At 35.0% G+C, this 21,865-nt stretch overlaps 1 protein-coding gene across 1 annotated transcript in view; it reads right to left on the minus strand.

The window, feature by feature from the left end:
• Positions 1-11,679: 11,679 nt before the first annotated feature.
• Positions 11,680-21,865, minus strand: part of LOC145681789 (glycine receptor subunit alphaZ1-like) — a 45,017-nt gene continuing 34,831 nt past the window's right edge. The window contains exons 6-9 of the mRNA XM_081753398.1: positions 19,412-19,549; positions 15,904-16,105; positions 14,743-14,941; positions 11,680-11,931 (exon numbers count right to left, since the gene is read on the minus strand). Of these exons, the coding sequence (XP_081609524.1) occupies positions 11,680-11,931; positions 14,743-14,941; positions 15,904-16,105; positions 19,412-19,549 (791 nt within the window). The remainder of the gene's footprint in view (positions 11,932-14,742; positions 14,942-15,903; positions 16,106-19,411; positions 19,550-21,865) is intronic.

A 21,865-nucleotide genomic window follows, 5' to 3' on the forward strand; every position in this document is an offset into this window, starting at 1 on the left:
TAAAGGTATACAACTTAAATTAGTACTATGATTTAGATTTAGAATACAGTAGTGTATCAGTAGTCATAAGTTAGAAATTGCACTCTTGTCAGAAATGTTAAATTTTATGATATTAAGTGGGAGAAATACATGATGTGATCTGAGTATGTAAAAACCTGTTCGTAATGTACGTCGGTCATATTTCAAGATGTAACTAGAGGTACGCGGACGATTATTATTTTAAACATAATTAAGTTTAGACAAGATCTTTTGTGACAGGTTACAACAGTTCTTCCTAACCACCTACTACCAATGACAAAAATTAAATAACCCGCTTGAACAGTATAAATTTAACTCTAGACATTGTATTACATAAGTTCATTATTTTTTTGTTATCATTGATAAATATTTTCTTATCACTGGCTAAGTCATTTACTGCAAAATGAGGGACACCTGTACCCTACGATCTTCAATCGATATACTCGTCTTAGCATTACATTTCTGTACTTATTATTATTTATCAATTACACTATTTTCTCTATTTTCTACATCTACCACTCCACTGAAATACAAAATCCAAAGCATAGTATCTAGAAATAGCGTACCTAATAACATTCAAAAGAAATGTGATTATCAAAGCTTTTAGTTTGTAAAATGAACCTGAATTCGTGTATGCATTTATTTTTAAACTAATATCATTTAAATATCCTTATTGCGAAATGATGTTTCATTTTCTCTAAAATGTTTTACAACTTTGTCTTTGGTCTTAGTTTTCCAACAAAATATTTTATACAAAGTTCCCCACAGCTGTGTGTTAGACCGAGTGATCTTTTTTTTCACACTTTAGAATATCTGCTTTTCTTCTTTGTACAATGAAATACTTAACACCAATAACTTGCTTAATACTGAAAACTATTAAAACTAAGCACTATTTATTTAACGATGCAATGGTCAGGTATCTTTCTTCTTTCTTCACAAAAGTAATTATATTCCCGAATTATAAATATAATAGTGATGACTGAATACGTTTGGTTGTTAGATACACTTTTTCTAAGTAGAAGGTGATGGCAATGGATGAATGGATTAAAGGCCATGCTAAACGGGGTTACAGCCGGTGATGACTTAGGAATTGACTTAAGATTGATCCACAGACCTATCAGAGTCATGCTCACAACGTTTTCTGCTAGCCGCTTCTCCATGATAAAATGCATCTCTGGTTTAACCATGTAAATCAGCTTCTAAATTAGTAACAGTACATTTAAAATACCATACATATAAACAGTTTTGTTATCGCACATATTAATCCAACAAACAAAGTATCAGATTATTAGCAAGGCTCTTCATTATGCATAAGTGAATACATCAAGTAACACACAATATGGAGCACAGAAATTAATCGAACTGCTTATGTGTATGTAAATAACACGTTATTTTATTTTTGAAAATGATGGTCTTGACGTTCCAAACGAACCGTGAAGGACTTGTTAACACTAGCCTGAGGAATGCTGTATTTATGATAAATACAACTAAGTTCTACACATATACAAACGGAAAACATAATTGAAAAAAGCAGTATTAAGCCTTTGTCTTGAGTTGACCAACAGCTTTTCATAAACAAGACAATTCTTTGCAAAGCGCATTTCGGATCAAATTTTTTCAAACTCTATAAATGAACATAAAAAACCATTATCTAAATAGTTGCATTTAGTTATGGCTTTAGATAATAATGAAATCTGCTATTTGTAATTTACGTTTTACAATGAAAAATATAGTCTTTGTCCTGGAACGGAACATTTAACTTCTATCAACCATTCTCTTTCAAACAGGGATATTGATCATTAGCATACATGGATAATTTTATTTATCTATCTTCCTATATAAATATAGTGTTTTGCAAGGCAATGAATAATATTGAACTCATTTTATTGTGACACACAAGGCAAATTTCTAAATATTTCACAGAAAGCTCTACCTTACGAAGGTTGACACTATAACATATCACAGGAAATAATACGCTTAAAAATTGTCAAGTTCACATTCCCGTCCGAGACAATAGTTCGAATCAATTGATATAATTTCCAATTATAAAAAAGATTCTGTTGTATTAGGCAGTATTGTAACATCACAAATTTACTGTCTTTGGTGAAAACACTTCTTTACGTCACTTACATTTCTGTCTCCTAAACTTATCTATACTGTGTTCCTAATTTCCAAATTCTAAGGCTTATTCTGAAAGTGCAAGGTAAATTTGCGCCTCCATTAATGAACTTCATCCTTACTACAGGCATACCGATATGCTAACTCAATACAACTTACAAAATATTCACTTTAAGTTTATTCGATTGACACACACAGACACTAACTTTTTATTTGACATTAAACTTAGATGAATTCTAACACGCAAATCGGACATAATCTCATTCAATCAAGATTCACCTATTTTTACTCACAAATATATATTTACAAAGAATTGCTTTTAGTAGTAAAATGCAAATATGTTCCGCGTAATTGAAAGAGAAACCATAGATGCCAGTACTATGTATATTAAACTTATGAATTTCCAAAATACACTGAATATATTAGAAACTTCACTGCCTAGATGTGAAATAATGCCAATCGGTGAACATTACCAAAAATGTCCTGCTATTACTTCATACTAAAATGTAAAGAAAGCAGCATAAAAATTGTTCCCTAAATTAAAGTGCTCGGAGGATTCCCATGAAATGTGAGTTAACCACATGCAGGTGAAGTATGAAAATGGTAATGCTAGCAAGTAACTAAATTACCCGTGTATAGGAAAAGTAAACTCCCACCCAGCGGCAATTCGTAGTCAGACTACAAACTAATCATAAATATTTGTACTCAAAGGAAGAAAGCAAATTAGTTACATAGGCATAATAGAACAAATATAATTCCATAAAGAGAAAAAACTTCTGGAACAAAACAAACTATTCCAGGTCCAGTAAAAATCACTAACAGAAAATTGCTATAAGGAAAAATACACAAATGCCGAATAAAGGTAAATGTTCAATACCGGAAATTTTACCTTACCAAGAACTAAAAATGATAATCTGGAGGAAACACAAAATGGAACCATCATCATAACAGAACCTACGCTGTGACTCGGATATAGCCGCACAAGGAATCTCGATCTCCGAATTTCTTCTCAACTATGGCCTTCTCCCAATGAACCGGGACCGCCAGAATGATGGTTGAATCTTTAGCATATGAATAGGCTTCATTGGTACTGCCCTTGTTCTGTCGGACTCAATAATAATAATAATAATAATAATAATAATAATAATAATAATAATAATAATAATAATAATAAAGCAGAAATTTTTGAGGGGCACGCATTTCTATACCAAAATATAGATACGATATTTGTTTGTCAAATTAAAGCGGTTGTAGGATTTTACCTCAAGTAGAAGTTTATCTGTCGTACCATCTAAGGAATTACCGTGATATTGTAAACCAAACCTTCTTCACATAAAAACAATTTTTATTTTCCCCACAAGTTCTTGGTTTGAATCTATAGATTTTATTATATTATAGTTTGTATATTTCATGTTTTATGTTTGTATGATAAACGTATAGGTTACTGTATATATTATACCTGCAGATAGTACTCGACTTACTTTTTAACCCAGTACAGAATAAAGTGTTGAGATTCCAAAACCAACAATAAGCGATCATGTATGGAATTATCTTTAAAACGCAAGCATACAAATATTTTCATTCACAGAGAGTGCTCAATTCTTCCAAAACATTGCAAAAACATTCTCTTCGATCTCATCTTCCACCAAAATAATGTATACAATGTTCCCTACAGCTATGGTTTAGGCACGATTTAACTTTCTATTCCAGTTTTAATAATATACAGCGTTCTTTGTACAATAAAATACTTAATACTAAACAGTTGCTGATTATTTTTGTTATTGTCTATTCCTCCGTAAAAGTAATTATATTTCTGAACTATATGATTTAGTTTTATCTACCTTGAGAGGACTCGACGTAGTTGGTATTTAGTTATGGTAACATTAACACTGCTACCTTACATAAATAATAGTTGACAGCGTTCTTCCATCTATAGTCGCAACTCTGCAATCATCGTCTGTAGAGTGATATACGTGTTAGGTGTTAAATTAATCCGGTTTCCTTTCCAATACACATATAATTAATATCTGAAGATCGAAGTACAATAAGAACATAGACATACAGCTTGATAGTAAATTTAGCTCCCGCTAGGTCTTACATAAAAGAACTTGACACACAGAAATCTTGAATCTCAGTTCTTTTCACTACCTTAGCAAGCTACGGCAAATTTGAAACGCAACAAGATTTTTTAGAATAATCGATAGACACCTTTATACCCATTACAATCCAAATATGTAGATGCAGATATTGAGTTCATATAAAATGACAAATTCGATTTAAAAAAAAAATGTACCACTTATATTCAATTTTCATATTACAGGGTGCCCCATAAAAAAAGCAGGAAATTTATTATAGATTCTGTAATATGAGGTGGATTCACATATTTTCATTTATATTTTACTGACACTTTCAAATGAATGTTCAAAATCAATGCAAGTGCTCAAAATGATTCCCTTTGGCTTCCACACAGCGGCCCAAACGTTGTACCCAATTTCCGGTGGCATTGTGGATAGTTTGAAGTGTAACGTTATTCCAGGCGTCTGTCAGTACAGCTTTCAGGCCATCAAAGTTTGTGATGTTTCTCCTGTGTTCTTGAACCTTCTGTAGCAGTATACCTCAAATGCAATAATCCATCACGTTGAGATCTGGACTTTCAGACGGCCAGCCGTTAGGTTCGATGAAGTCAGGAGTGTTAGTTCTTATCAATGTCACAGTACCGATTGCTGTATGAGCCTTAGCACCGTCTTGTTGCCATGTCCATTCGTGATCACCCATAACTGTGTTAATGTCTTGGAACATCTGGGTATTACGTAATATACAAAATGGAACAGCATAAAACTATACAACTGCACGTGACACATAATATTGCACACACAATCGCAATTATTGTAGAAAATCCAAATTTCCTGCTTTTTTGTGGGGCACGTTCTAGTTACAGGAAATACTATGCATCAAACATTATATTCAACACCTATATTAAATTATGATTAACATAAACACAGCAAAAGGAATGACATGAACGATTCTATGAATGTTCGTTTCATTGTTATCCATATACATAACGTGGATAACAGTAATACAAAAAGCAACACGATTTAATAGACAACATTAAGTCAGCTTCGAATACACACAAGTAAATGTTTCGCTACTCGCGTAGTGTATGTTTTTCTATCATCCCTTTTTCATTACTTCGTCCCTTAATTATGTTTTTATTTTTTACTTTAATTATCCGAAGGAATCTTCAATTCATTGTGACACATCGCTGCTTTCGATGTATATAAGTATATCCTTATTTCAACATTTTCATTTCATTAATTTATTTATTTTCAATTATTTTCTAATTTCTCTCTCTCTCTCTCTCTTCATTCTCTCCTCTCTATTTCTGTTTACTCGTTTCCTTGGCCAATGAAATATATACTATATACTTTAACTTGACATAGTTGTAAGTACTTAATTCATAAATTTAAATACTCTATTTTATATGTTAGCACATCTTCATTAAGTATGTACAGATGTATTTCCTGATACTAATGACAATATTCATGGTTCTATGTACCTGAATTAGTCATACAGACGATGCAAAGTGTAAGAATGTATATGAACGTAATGTATATTATGCTACGTAGTATGTACGAATAATATCAATAAAAAATATGTCAATTTCACAAATGGATCCATTTCGAGATAGCACGTAATTGACCTCCACCACATGAAAGTAAAATATAACTGAACAATATCATGATTATATTAATTTCATAAGTATAAGCATGGTTATGATGCTCTTAATTAAGTGCATAGTACACAATCTAACTGTAATAAAACAGTGAAAATTCTTACGTAAATCTTCGAATAATCACAATTTTAACTTCTTTTTTCTTTAGCAATTTGGCAGTAGCTTAGAATGATGGAGGGAGGAAACCCTGAATCAACCGAGACAAACTATCAAAATGTTTTGGGGTTAAACATATAGTGTTGCTTTTAAAGATTAATACCGTTGCATTCACTACCGCTGTGTCTAGAAATTCGTTGTTAATTGCCTTTATATTTTTTGAAAAAATATTTATTTTAATTATATACAACTTTCTTCTTTTATTTTCATATCACATAGGAATGATGATATATTTCTTGCTATTGCTATTAATTTCTATTTGTCTAGAGGTAATTCTACGGCATATATTGGAAACATGATTGCTAGTATGAATTGAAAATTGAACTATCAAACTTACGTCATAGTTCATATGATTTTAAAGCAGATACATAATATTAATAATAAGTGTACAAAATAGAATTTAATTAAACTGTACTGCTAACGTTAGTATAATGGGTCACTGCAATATGTAAGTAGTATTGTTATAGCATACCCCATCATGATCCTGCCGCCTATAGTCGGACAATTTATCGATGCCGACCAAATGCCGCAGTCGGAATGCCGGCGCTGGACACCGGCGTCTTTCCGCGTCATTTTCGACCGCGACGAGCAAAAACAGAGTAGTTCACCAAAAGAAAACAAAGAGAGTTAGAAGGTAATTTGTTGCTTTAAAATACGAATTAGGGCTTATATTTCCCTCCTATAAAGCTTTCTGGAAACAGTCGGCAGACAGTCGGAAGACGACTGCAAAAAGACACTGCCAGCAATTGCTTGAAAAACGACGTCCGCGAAAGTTTCAATCTCGCGTACCTGTGGCAACGAGTCGAAGTTTGAAAAAAGAATAGAACCTGTATCTTATTTAATGTTGAAGTAAAAATTGAAACTGTCCGAAGGTTTTTCTTGTGGGTGTACACTAATTCCATTAAATACGTCTTGTGAAAACGGAGTAGGCAGAAAGTCGGCATTCAGCGGACAAGACCGTCCTCGGAAAATATCGTCGGAAAGACGCCAAAACGCTGGCGGAGTGCCGACAAGTAAAGGAGTCGAAAGAAGATCGCCAACAGTGGACGGACAGATCTCATCAAGGATGCTCGGACAGGCGCCGAAACGCTGGCGGTTCGCCGACTAGTAAGATAACTCTTGTACTATAGGGCCTGCAAGCGGAACAGTATATGGAAAGTAAGTTTCACAGCAAATACAGTAAGCTGATGATCCTTTTTAAACGAATCGGAAAAGGGTCGGGAGACAGTGGTCAAAACTACTGCGGCTATTAATGCTCGTATATGTCTCTCCCATTGACAATTTGCTGTGACTGTGACTTCAGCGGCCAGGCCGCCAACATAGGCGGCGTCAAGGCGGGATGGGCACATTTTCCGCTTATCCCGTTTTGCAGCTCTTTCCCGATGGCGGCCCGACAGCGACAAAAACACATTTGCCGCTGAAGAGACTAACTGGAGAAATCGTCGTCTGGTCGCGCTGCCTGTATGTTCGGTTCGCGTTCTTCATTTGTCACATGGTCATGCAGTGTGGGTGGAATGCTTCAAACAAAGTTTGTTGATTCTTATAGTCAAGTGAAGGTGAGTTCACAAGTGGGAAAAAGTTTTCGTGTGATAAAAATTTTTATTCATTGGCAACTGTAGCAAGTTGCTAATTAACCAAATATGGCGAAAATATGATGTGTAAATGCCCCTGATGGGAAAGACGAGAAATAAACTAAATATTAACCGGCTAATAGTATTCCATGAGTGTAACCTGAGGAATCGTGGCCTGAGTACGAAGTATAAGAGCTATATACATGTGGTGAGCTAATTTAATATTATGAATATACATTTCAAATTGTCATAAATTTTATATGTTGTGTTACATATGTTAATTGCTAATGCGAATGAAAAAGATTCCGTTATAGTATGTTCCCGCGCACTGGCGTCTCTGGCATGTAAAATTTGGAAAGACATAAAAGAAAGTGATTTAAATGTACTACCTAGCCCAAGCTGTTTATTAATTTCGACCCATTTGTTGCCTTTCTGCTTACCTTCACGGACCCGCTAAGGTATATCAAGATCTAAATTACAATCGTTTAACAGCCTGAATATGATATTCCAAATAATAATTATTATTATTATTTATATGATATTCTTTAGTTAGTAAATAAATTAAATTAGAATAAGATATTGAATATTTTCCAATTCAAATATTGGAGGGACTCGTCTCCCTCGTCTCCCCGCCAGAGACGTTCGTGCTCCCGCGTAATAGAACGTTGGGTTACTATTGCAAATCGCTCTCAGCTACGCCCGAACAAGAGAGGTATTGTGAGGAAGAATGAGTGAAAGTCAGGTAATGAGAAAAGTAAAAGTTGAGAAAGTGGGTGTTTTCAATGTGAACGTCACTGTATGTGGAGGCAGATATACTTTTTCCCGCAGAGAAACACTTGTTACGATGAAGTGGCCCGAAAGGCAGTGTGGAAATGGTACATGTAGGTCATGGGAATGACATATCATGTGTGAGTTATATAGAACTATTAAAAATAGGGGCATGAGGTGGCTCAATGGTAGAGCGTTCACCTCCGGGGTTTGGGGTCCCAGGTTCGATCCCACCTCGCGCCGTGTGGACTTTGTGGTGGACAAACACCGCTCGTGGGTTTTCTCGGAATCAAAAAGTGACCCACAACGTTTTATTATGGTAAAAATATTTAATAAAGCGAGGCGGTATACAGGCTACACCTTTATACTACAACCAAAACAACGCTATTTACATGTAGAAATCCGTACAGAAGTGGAAAAGCGTCAGTGCGGTGAGTGCTAGGCGCGGTTTGAATCTTTCTGCCGCGACATACCTTTTATTACAATATTTTTATTTATAATTTTTACTTCATTAATTTTTCTTTAAATCTTATTTTCCAAGGGGAGTGGGACTCTTGTACTTTAAAAAATTTAGAAAATCATTTTGCTCCTCATTTTCCTCCCTTCAATTTACACGCTAGAGCGCGCGAACAGTGGTGCGTGTTCTCTGGAGAGAATATAAAGATAACAACTACGAAAATATCTTTAAAAAATAAGGTTTTTCCATGTTTTTTTCGTACAATTTTGCAGAAACTCTTTGCATCAAATAACAATAAATCCACAAGAATCAAACAGTTATGTAGTTTTTTATATAGCTATTTAGATGAATTTCATCATTTTTTTTATTTCTTTTCCTTCTTTCAACCTAACGTTCAGTAAGGTAAACCAGTCATTATTTTTTTAATCTTTAGGGCCTCTTGTACTTCGTTAATTGTTTTTGGGATCTTCCTACGGTCTCAGAGCTACAGAGATTAATTTACTTCTTTATATTGTATATCTTCACTTGTTTCTTCCCAGTGACTATAGTTACCTAACACATGTGTTGCTCTGTGTTAAGGGGCCTCATAAACCAAATTAAAGTACTGCTAATTTTATCATTTTTCTGTAATCAAACTGTAAAATATGGGAGAAATTGCTTTGTAGTAACAGTAGTGCGCATGAAATAGACTTATCAGGAGTCGGCTAAGTGCTTTCGTTAAGCAGAAATTTGTGGAATTCGCATTAACGAAAAGCAGTTAGCCGACTCGTGATAATTGTCTCATGCACACTACCGTTCCTAAAAGCAATTTTTCGAGTTATTTTTTTTCAGTTTGATTACGAAAAAACGGCAATATTTAGCGGCACTTAAATTTAGTTCCTCCGAAACCTGGTCCTTGAGACTCAGGCATATATTCTTCCGACTGTCTGGGTACGGATTTGTGGTTGTAAAGAACACAAACCGTTGAAAAACCCGCGTGCGATATTTTGGCGGCAGCAGACACGTTACCGCAAAGCGGGCTGACTGCGGATAAAGTGTAAAGTCGTTGGCGGGCCGCTGTCGATACTGGCCCGAGGTCCGCTGTTTGTCAGATCTTGCCCGTTGTAGGCAAGCTCTCGCCCCGCCAGCGGATTGTCATTAGGGAAAACTGGTGGCGTACGACTACAAAGATTTTTTTTAAAGGCAATTAGTGGAATAGTAAATCTAATAAATTAAACCATGACTGTTCTTTTGTTTATAGTGCCCGATTTTTTGCCATGCTCGCCTATAAAAACTGAAATTGATGTTTAAAATCCTTTTTCAAGTAGTGGATGAGAAAACGACAGCCTGAAATTTCGACGGACTGCTGTGGCTTTTTTTTCTCTGAAGAAAGAGTTTGCAACGAACGAAATTTGAATGCATAGAACAGTGTTGTTTCTAGTGGTCCTGATAGTGAAAAATGTGCTTTCAGGGGAAAAATGTACGGACTGTTATGAGTTTTCCACATTAGGCCCACAGACGTGTTAATTGAATTATTCTTAAGGGGCATTATTAGCTGGTTACTTGTTATTGTTAGATCACTTTCAAGCATTTGTAAGTCATTCTCTGATAATTTCCCTATACATGATACTTACATGGTACTGAAAATTGTAGAAATATACTGCGTATGTACCGAGTGCAACATTACTGCGGGAGTCCGCCATGATTTTCATTGCATTGCTACGCACCTTTTCTGCTTTTTGCCGACTGCTCGGAAGGACTACTTTTCAGCTGCGGCGCCGGCTCAATTTATGCGCTTTTCCGGTTGTTTGCCGACTGCTCGAAATACCTCTTTTCGATGTCGGCTTCCCGATTCTCCGAAAGGTAGCATCCGACCTCTTGCCGCCGTCGAAAAGTGCCCCTTTGCCGACTGGAAATCAACCCTTCACGAAGGCAAAATTTTCACCACCCTTTACATTAGCTTTGCCTAAGTCTGCCTCCTTGCTATGATTTCTCGGGAAGGGCACAATTCCCAGTTCTGAAAGTATATAATACTTGCATGTGCCATTCAATTTCTTCTTTTTTGTCTTAAAGTGCTGCAAAAAAGCAAAAAGGAAGAAGTTCTATAATGGGACACACAACAAAATGCAAGCATTATACTTCAAGAACCTGTAAGGGTGCTCCTTGTCGAGAAATAATAGTATGGGGGAAGACTTAGGCAAGACTAATGTATAAGGTGATGACATTTTTGCCTTCTTGAAGAGTTGAAGAGTTGAAGTGGCAAGGGCCACTTTTCGACGGCGGCAAGAGGTCGGATGACGCCTGCGGGAGAATCAGGAAGCCGACATTGAAAAGAGATCCTTTCAATCAGTCGGCAAACAGCCGGAAAGGCGCATAAAATACGCCGGGGCCGCCGCTAGAATGTAGTCTTTCCGAGCAGTCGGCAAATAGCAGGAAAGGTGCATAATATGCGCGGCACCGCCTTCGAATAATTGCCTTGCCGAACAGTCGGCAAACAGCCGTAAAGGCTCAGTAAATCTTCCGGCGCCGCCGTTGAAAGGACGCCGGCATAAGGGGTCGGTAGACGGTCGGTAGGCCTTTCCGACTGTTTTGCCTACTCTGACGGTCGGCAACAGTCGGCAAAGAGTCGACAAAGGCATTTTGTTTTACGATTTTCGACCGCTTGCCGCCTCGGCAAAAGGTCGGCAACTTTGAACAAATAGACAGCGGCAATCTCGTTTGTTGACAATGACTTCCTAATGGGGTATATTAAAACAGTGAATGCAATATAGAATTATTAACAAGAAATTTCATTATACATAAGTGAATGAATCAAACATTTTCTAGACGAAGTCCAGAAATTTCTTAAACTACTTATATGTGTGTCTATAAGTAGCAGGTTAATTTTCCATTTGACGACCTTGATCTTCCCAACAATCAGCGAAAGGTTTTGCAATAGTAACTTGATGGACGTTGTATTGACGATAAATATAACTAACGTATACACATATGGAAACCAGAAACATAACTGGGAAAAACATTATAGAAATTTTGTCCTGAGATGACCAAGAACCTTCATTAAATGTCAAACACCGTTTCATAGGTAAGATAATTCTTCGCAAAATCCATTTCCGATGAATATTCTTCAAACACTACAAAGAAATATAAAAAAGCATTATCTACAGTAATTTATGTAAGTATAACTTCAAGTAATAATATTAATATGTACCAATTTGTCCTACGGTTTATCAAGGGAAATAAATGCAAATGAGAATGCTCAAACAGCATTGACCGAATTAACTTAGAAAAATTATATTTTTCGAAACTTATATTAAATTCAACAATAATTATAACCAATGAAGCAATGAGGACGCAATAATGTTATTAAGTCAATAACTAATGATGCAATGATTATTGAGTATTGATCTATAACTAGTAATGCAATAATGATTGAATCAACAACTAATGACGCAACAATTATTGAAACAATAACTAATGACGCAATAATTATTGAATCAATAACTGGTATTGGTATTGATCAACTCCAAGATCATTTCTATGACTCACAGCTCCCGAGATCTGGCTTCTTAACTCTTCTAAAATAGAAACTTTTTGGCCAATATTTCGGGAATGGTAAGAGTGCCCCGAAATATTTCATCATTTCTTTGAGATAGTGTTTGATGTTCAATCGAATATAGAGCTTAAAATTGAAACGTTCTCAAATAACACACACACACACACACACACACACATATATATATATATATATATATATATATATATATATATATATAATTTAGTATGGAACTTTTTAAGATCATTGAAATATAACCTTAATTCTGCAGCCAAGGGTTTATTTTCAATCTATTATTTTCTTTCAAATATGCGATATTGAACATAAGCATGCATATACTTATCTAGTAGATTGATTGCGTGTTTAGTTTTCAGTGGCATATGAGGTAATAATTGTTGTTTATGTAGCACGTTTGTTTGCCTCTTAAGGCTTTGTAATAGACACATGGTACAACTTCAAAATGTGAACATTGGTGTGTCACTCAATCTTCTCGCACTAGTTATTAAGGAAACAAAGTGTTGTTCCACCTAATTAATACGTTTAGACACCCCTTTTTCTTGTCCAGAAACCGAAGCCAAATTGCGTAAGGGAAAAAGTAAGGATTTGCAATTGCACAACACTAACACTGAAACTAAACTACGTTAAAAGGGACTATCCGCTTTTGCCATAAGCAGCAGATTGTGATCAGGACAAAAGTCACGTTGGTTGCTAAGTCCAGTCTGGAGATTCCAAATCAAGATGTGAGATTTTTCATTCACGTAACTCCGCGTGGGGCGCCCAGCGCTATTCGAAGAATATGCATATATTGTATCATTATTATTCATTTTATTCAAACACGCTGACTTTTGACAATGAATTTTCCATAGTTACCTTACTGCTATACATTGTTTTTAAGCTCTTCGTTATGTCTTTGTAATAAGTTTTCAATTAACCATCCCGTTATCACAAGTTTTTGTGATATTTGGATGACTTTATTTCTTCACTGATTTTCCATTGACTTTAACGTTGATGTTTCGTGACTTTTTTGACTAAGTTCCGTTAATTTTAGGACAAGTTCCTTTCCGAACGTAGACTCTACGTAGTTTGTTCTATATTTAAACTGATTTTCAACCATCTCCCTCTTCAGATTTTTGAGATAAGCGGAAGAATTATTTGTTTTCCATTGATTTTCCATTGACATTAATATTAATCTTTCGTGTTTTTCCATTATGTACCATCCATTTTAGTACAATTTTCTTTTGGAAAATACAGCCTAATAGTCACTTCTACATTAGAGCTGAATTTCAGCCATCTTCTTCTTTTTTTTGGGGGGGGGTTGAAATAAATGGAGGAATTATTTGTTTTCATTCATTTCCCATTGACATTAACGTTAATGATTCGTGCTTTTCTACTATGTTCTATACTTTTGGACAATATGCTTCTCGAATATAGAATCTACATAGTCTCTTCTACATTTAAGCTGCAACTTAGCCATATCTCCCAAAGTCTCTCCTACATCATATCAAACCGATAGGACCTTTGTTCAAATTTGAATTCCATATGTACGTTAGTATGAAACAGTTATCGTGTATCTCAATGTTTCTTCAGCGAGAATGGTTTCGACAGATTAACGTACTTCTAGCATGATCAGCATTATGAGTTAAATCGAAAACTACTCGACTGGTAGATATGGATTGATTGATTGATTGATTTTAAGTTTAACGTCCCGTTCAACAGCAACGCTATATGAGACGTGGACCTACTGATTAACGTGAAATCCGAACCACATGAACTCGCACCGGGATTATAGATATGGAATATCAACTCAGGTTACCGAGATAACATAAATGGAAGGTGATATTGATCATGTCCACCAACCAGAAACGAAGTGATTGTAAAATTATTAGTTTATATTATTATGTTTGGTTGAATTGAAAACAAAAAACGAAATTAAAGCTTTAAATTTTACGTCCCACCTTTATGCCGGCTAGGATAAAGGAGACAGTGATTATGATAAATGAGTGAATGGTGGAACGGAAGAAGCGGGAAGAAACGGGAAAACCCGAGAAAACCCATGCACACGGTGATGGCTACCAAAAAGTTTACTTGGAGTGAGCGGAGATCGAACCAAAGACTCCAGGCACCAGAAGTGAACAGCCTACTACTAAAACCGCCGCTGCCCTCGGTTGAATTGTATCTAGCGTCCGTTCTAGCACCGAACCAATGTGAGATATGTGTCTACAGCTTAAGGTAGAAGTCTAATCTAATTAGTAACTCCCCTCAAATGGTACAGGACAACCTGCTCCTTAGGAGCGTAAGCTAACAATCTATGCGCGAATATGCACATTTTATCAGAATGCTCGTATAATATAAATAATAACAAAATTAAACGTCTTGCGCTATGCGTTACCTGAGCTTGCTGCCCCATAAATAAGCTTCTTGCATCAAACATTGTCAAATTCTGAATCTTATCTGCACTTTTCTTTGGTGCACTTCTTGCAGCAATAAGGATGTAAATGTACTCCAACAGTGCCAGGAAGAGGAACATAATGCAGATGACTAGCCAGGCTTCAGAACAAGTTATGTCTAAGGAAGGGGGTGAAGATGCCCTAGAAATAGATGGTCACACAAGAGTATTATATAATATATAACCAGATTGTCAGATTTATCCATGCAAACGTATCCATCAGATCTATTCCAGAATTCTAAACTCCAAAGTTTATAAGGTACGTATTATCCAAAATCAGATATCTCACGAAAGAATCGCATTCATACTGTCATAACGTTTTGTGCTCTGATACCCAAAATTGCAGCGTTATTGGTTTAATTTATTATAATGAATTAACTAATAATTCTAACAAATTAGAAATAGAATAACTAAATAAAGTTAAAAGGATAATAACCGGAGCTCTGAGACCTACATGAAAAAGCACTTTTTTCATAATGAATGTAATCTAAAAACCTGGTAGATGAGAAGTAATCTAAAAACTCCTAGGACAAATGTCTTTAGAGGTCAGGTCCTTCCAGCAGACATTTGGCTCTCTTGAGTGCTGTCTTCAGCACAGTAGCTTACCATGAAATTAATGTTGGCTTTCTAGACCGGTGTTTCGTACATGATAGTTTCTGTTAGCCCTCCAATTTTCCTCACAGTGTTGGACGGATATCAGAAAGTCAACATTATTCAGTTAGTATTAACTGTCATCCACCTCTCCCTGGCCAAACACACCAAAATATACACCGCTGATTTTCCGAGAACTATTATTCCAGTTGAGCTAGGTGGAGGTGCTCTTTCCTTAATTAAATGAGATGTATGTTAACTTATACCTTTATACCTTTATCAAAATATTAACTTTAATATTCAATGGTGAAAACGTACGCAAGCATTCTAATTGCCACACAATGTCTTGGAAAACTAATGGAGTAATTAGAAAAAAACAGAAGTGCCAAAAATTTGAATTGCTCTCTGAACCTTATGTACTGCAATCAAACTACTGTAATTTTAATTCCAGTATTAATTTAAACACATTTAAAACATAATGTTAGTGCTAAGTGCGTATTTAAAATTTATTACCTCTGAGCAACGAACATAGTAATAAGAGACAAGAGATTTGTAACCAGAAGAGCCATTCTTCCAGGCACCATTTCTGGAGGAACAGCAAAGCTTCCCCAGGACAAAATGACAAAGATTGTGCTCGGAAGATACATCTGGAGAATGTGTCTCTTCATCTGACGTTCCAGAACTACAAGTACTCTCAATTCAGGTAGAGTTAGTTCTGAAAATAAATTTAAATTGTTAAGTTTAACTTACTGGTATTGTATCTTAATTATTTGAATAACTTCAATTACAGTTTAGTAATTCCTAACTAAATAATCATCAACGTCATTGATTCTAAAATCTTAGAAATTCAGAAAACATTTTGGTATTGGATCATTCATTTATGATTGATTATTATTCATATATTTAATTATTTAACTATTCTGTCTTGTTTCTCTCCCTTTATTTGCTTATGTACTTCTTTACAGCCACACACACAAATAAAAGTTCTGCGCACCCACAGGGTATGAATTCCATTTATTTTGTTACACAGAATTCAAATTTTGAAACTTCAAGACGATCGAACTTGACTTTTTCAGAATTTCACTTATTTAATATCGCATACTCTTGAGCGCTGAAAAAAAAAACGTTTTCTTAAGTATTTCTTACATATCTATAACGACTCATTTTGCATTTAAAACATTCTAATAAATTATTGTTTTATTGCAAACTTTTAGTTTCAAAATATTGTCTGACAAGGAAGCGTCAGGGTGGGTATCGCACAAGTCCATTGCAGACATTGAGCATATGAGAAAGCATAACGAGACACGGTCTCACTAAAGATTAAGGTGCTATGGACAATAGTGTAAGAAGGCAGTGATCCTGGAACTTGAGTTGAGTTGATTTAAGTTTAACATCCCTTTCAGCAGCTAAGCTATATGAGACGAGATCTACTGACTAACGTGTGATTAAAAGCACATAAGTTCCCGTCCGGGCCCTGGAGCTTGAAAAATTAAAAAAAAAAATGTATATAATGGGCAGCGTGTAACTTGAAATTAAATATCTTGGAAATGGTTACATTAATGGGTATGAAAGATATGGAAATGGAAACAAAAACAGAAACAAAATGCAAAACAGTGTTGCCAACCGTGTATCAGTGATGTCAACTTACAATAAAATGAATTTTTCTGAAATGGCACTATATATATTAGATAATACAAAATTTAAAAATGCCAATAACAAATAACAATAGACTAAAGATTGTCTGCGCAGTGATGTAAACTATCGATGCTATATTAAGTTCAACGGAGAGAAGCGACATTGTTTCAGTTGAATCTTGTAGATTTGCGGCAGTTTGCAACACTGCGGTCTGACGTATACTGTGCAACATTGCTAGGCGAGATTTCTAATACTTCAATTTTATAATGTGTTGGCAACATTGACAACCAGATATATTGATTTTTGCTACAGATATTCATCTTCGTGACAAATATATTCCTCCAGAACGAAAGCCATGAACAATGGTGACAACTCTTAAGTAGTATTGCCAACTCATAACAACACATTTACTTTAATAGGACTATATGTGTTGACTAGATGTGTTGATAACAATAAATTTACTTTAATAGAGCTATATATCGGTTAATGTACATTATAAACGTTCCCGTAGGAAGGAACAAACTAACAAAAGTTGTGGTGAAGTACTGCATGCTTTCGGAAATACCCGTGCTGACCATGGTTAACCTACGATATCTCGACACTGCTCTATAAAATGATGCATTGAATACACAACAAACTTAATCGAACAACCAATGTTGCGAAGTACAAACCGGCAAGTACGCACCTGTTCTAGTGAACATGAAGATCGACAGAGTGATCAACACAGAAGCATTTCTCGCAGTAAACACACAGTATGAAGGCAAACTGGATACGCTCATCCTTAAAACGTACTGCTGCAAATGAACTTTCGAAGCAATATTCCGAAAATGTTTGAGACGCTCCTGGGTGTCCACTTTCATATCCACATACGATAAAATGGAATCTGACCAAATTTTAAAATCAATTGGCTGAAAAACTGTGAATATACAAACGACTGAATGCAGAGAAAACGTTCTCGATGCCACGCTTTAACGTCGGTGATTAACTTTACCATGGTTCTGGACGAAGGAAACAGTAAAACATCTACTCGATGTATCAGACCCGTACATTTAGCCGGAATTAACTTCTTACACAACTCAACACCTTCAGGTGTTGCTTCGTTGTCCAGGAACCAACCAACAGAAGAACATGATCTCTGCTCTGTAAATTGGGCCATAATACCTGCTCCAGAAGTACTTGCAAATCACGTTTTGTTATGTTCACTGATTTGCATGCACGTGCTTTGACATTTGGTATTATATTTGACACGATCACTGGGAAATGTCCGCTGGGCTCAGAGAAGAGAGCATACTTGAATGGAAGTAACACACCATCTGTCACAAAAACTGACATTATCATATATGAGTATGTTGTCACTATAACTGAACCCATGCACCAAAGATTGTATTTTTTATGAAGGAAAGGGGTTCTTTCAAGACATAACTCTATGGAATCTGGATTGATCTGCATTCATTATTTGATCTGGATAAGAGATTTGTGCTCTTCAATGAACTTCTTAACATCATTCCAAAATTATCTGGTTTTCTGTTGTAAAAATAGTGTTCGAATTAATGGGGGATGGGGAGAAATCCCCCTGTCATGAAAATTTATCCCCGGCTCGTGTGATGAAAATATCGTTCCTGGGAGGGATAATTATTTCCCCGGCTCGTGAATAACAGTATCGCAATATTATTTTGTAAAATTCTAAATTAAATTTCGTGAGAATATAAAATAACGTAAGGAATGTTTTTTGTAGTAAGCCTAACCATTTACTAGCAGTGCTCTTTTATAACTCCCGAGAACTAAATATTTTTAGCAATGATTGTACTATCAATTGTTGTATCTATGACTTTTGAAATCGAAAGTTGCCAGTGCGGAAACGTTCTCATTTATATTACTTTTAAATATGACACATTTATACTGTTACTCCAGTGTTACTTTTCAAGTTTTATACTGTTACTTTTGTTACTCCAGGTTTACTTTGGAAGCTCACTTATTATTTGGATTACTTATATAACTTTGTAACTACTCAGTAAGAAAAACACTAAATTATGATCAATCTTGATAAGCACAGAGGGAAAATTCTTTAATTCATTCATTCGATATTACAGAACAACACTTATCGAATGAAAGGTAATTCAATAATTAACTCGAACTCGATGATGTTCATCACTAATTGAAGGTGACGGTGAGCTCTTGATTTTGTGCTTGTTGTGATTTATTCTACAAAGTGAATGCGAACGTGATCAAAATGAAATGACAAAAACAACTGACGTTAGAAGATTACGTATGTAAGATGCCCCTTGTTTACGAAGAATTTTACATGTCTATTAACATTGTTAGGTTAAATATTAATCCGAAAATAACTTTGATATAATTATTATAAAAATAACAAACAGTTTCTTACCAATGCCAACAGTTCTTCGAATAGGTTTGGGTTGTGAACATATTTTAACAAAATACAGCGGCAGAGCTACCTCCTTCCTACGCATTTTGTTGTTTTTAGACCACACCAACATGGCATTGTTCTCTATGTGAAGCCCAACTAGAAAAAAAAATAGATGTTATTTCAAGGTACAAGTAATTTGTATAATCAATGTTACTATTATCCATTATATTAATATTAGATATATGCATATTTTCATGGAATGGAATTCTTACAAAGTTTTGGTAATTGGTTCGTAAGATGTACAGTGGAGAGTTCTACTTGCATTTCTTAGAACAAAAGATACTATAAATATAGTTATGAGAAAACACTCTACGAATTTGCTAAATTATCATCATGTTGGGGTATTGATCACGCAACACGCAGATGCAAGTCCAAATTTCACCCCAGTTCAATAGAGAAATTCTGTTTCACCCTCGCTACAGTTCATATATTGCATTATTCTACTATCATTGTTCTCTTTAAGAAGAACAAGTTATACGGACAACACTTCAAATCAATATACAAATATGTGGATGAATGTACGCGATGAGTTGAAACGAAGTTACACTGCAATAGCATTTTAGGCTGCGCGAATAATACTAGATATATATGTAAATAAATTGAAGCCGTTGATAAAAAGCAAATAAAAGTCTCTAGATTAGTATGGATTAATATATGATTTAATTATCTATTATCCTTAATAAGCCCAAAACTGTCTACAAAAGATTGCACTTAACTTTCACTCTCAGCCTCATATTTCAATGAAAGGTTTTAAAAGTGTTTAGCTTAATGGAATACAAGCAGCTACTAAAATAACATAGCTACATATCAATTTCAATAAATCTGTCAATTACGGAGAGTTTTCTCTTTTTGCATTACTTTCTTTTCCTTCTTAGTACACATTTTTCCATGGTTCGCATGATTGGTGTCCACTTAAATGTGTAACTCATGTACAGTTGTGAAAATAATAAAGGAATTTTTATATGAGAGTCCGCAACTAAACGGTTCACAAAAGACAACTAAACAACTTCATTAAACTCTTAATAATAACGTGAAAGGAATAACACAAATATATTTCAAAATTAATAAGTACTACAATAAGTGAAAAACGATAGAAGGAAGTATATTTCAAATATTTCTGCAGGACAATTACCTTTTAGAAACATATTAAAATGAGTATATAGACTAAATTATCCGTGGATTTATCTTCTACATATTCACTACATATTGTGATACATCGTTTTCATCAATTATTCAGATCGTTACTTCCAATTGCATAAACGTTTGGTGAGTTCGGAAACCTATCATACAATACACTACCTTGTGTGAATGGACTACCTTGTAATGTTCACTCTCAAGCTAAAAAGTAATGGTCGATTATAAAGCAGTATTGGTTCAATTTTTGCTACCAAACTTGAGTCTGTACCTATTAAGGTACAACCTTCTCTTGAATCTTTCTGGAGAAATGCAGGATCGCATTTAAATTTTTCTTCCAGCATTTTGCCGTGTTATGGGTTCGCTATCCTAAATAACATCCGTCTCTTCATGCATCGTTTGGATTGATTTTCCTTAAAGATATTTTAATCTAATTATAGTTCAGAATTTTATAACTTCCAACATATTTCTGCAGCTCAGTTTCAAGGATTAATTCAACAGAAGCTATACAACAGAATTCAGTGAAATGAATATGTATTAGGAAATCGTTTATAGTACGTTATTAAGGATTCTACTTGTTCAATATTTTGCCTTCCTTAGATTTTGAAAATGACTTAAGTGTAGTTTTCTTCTTCTTCTTCTTCTTTTTTTTTTTTTTTTTTGAAATTGACTACCTTGGAAATTACTTAATATTTTATACTGCCTTTTGCTGCTTTTGTTACATTAAAAAAAATATAGAGTACTGTTTATTTATGCGTGACACAAATGTTTCTTCTGATAAATTCAAGTTGTGCTACAAAACAGAATTTGTTGATAGAGAGAAATATCGTTTAGTCGGGATTTACGTATTGCGGTTCTTTATTGCATACGTCTTACAGTCAACGCAAATAATAAACCTGAAGTCAGTCATTATGTAATTACACTCAAAAATGTTTGTTAACTTTTTAACACATGCGAATCTGTAGTATTATGTAAGAGAGTAGCATTTAGTGGCTCCACATCGCTTGCGCCATACCGCTATAAGCAAAAACGTAAAATGTGGGCAGAATAGTACTTTTGCCGTAAGAAAAAGGAATAAATGTGTTTTCAAGAAACGTCTACAGTATCTTAAGATTGGTGTAAAAACAGATAACTTTTTACTTTCTTTTCAATTTAGCGTTTCATTCAGCAACGAAACCATATAAGACGTAGACCTGTATCTTAACGTGGAATCCGAACCATATGAGCTCGCGCTGGGAAGTTAACCCAGGTCTCACTTGCTTAAAACGTGTTCGCTAA

The sequence above is a fragment of the Thermobia domestica genome, chromosome 3 (assembly GCF_964235325.1).
Source record: "Thermobia domestica chromosome 3, izTheDome1.hap1.1, whole genome shotgun sequence".
Classification (NCBI taxonomy): domain Eukaryota; kingdom Metazoa; phylum Arthropoda; class Insecta; order Zygentoma; family Lepismatidae; genus Thermobia; species Thermobia domestica.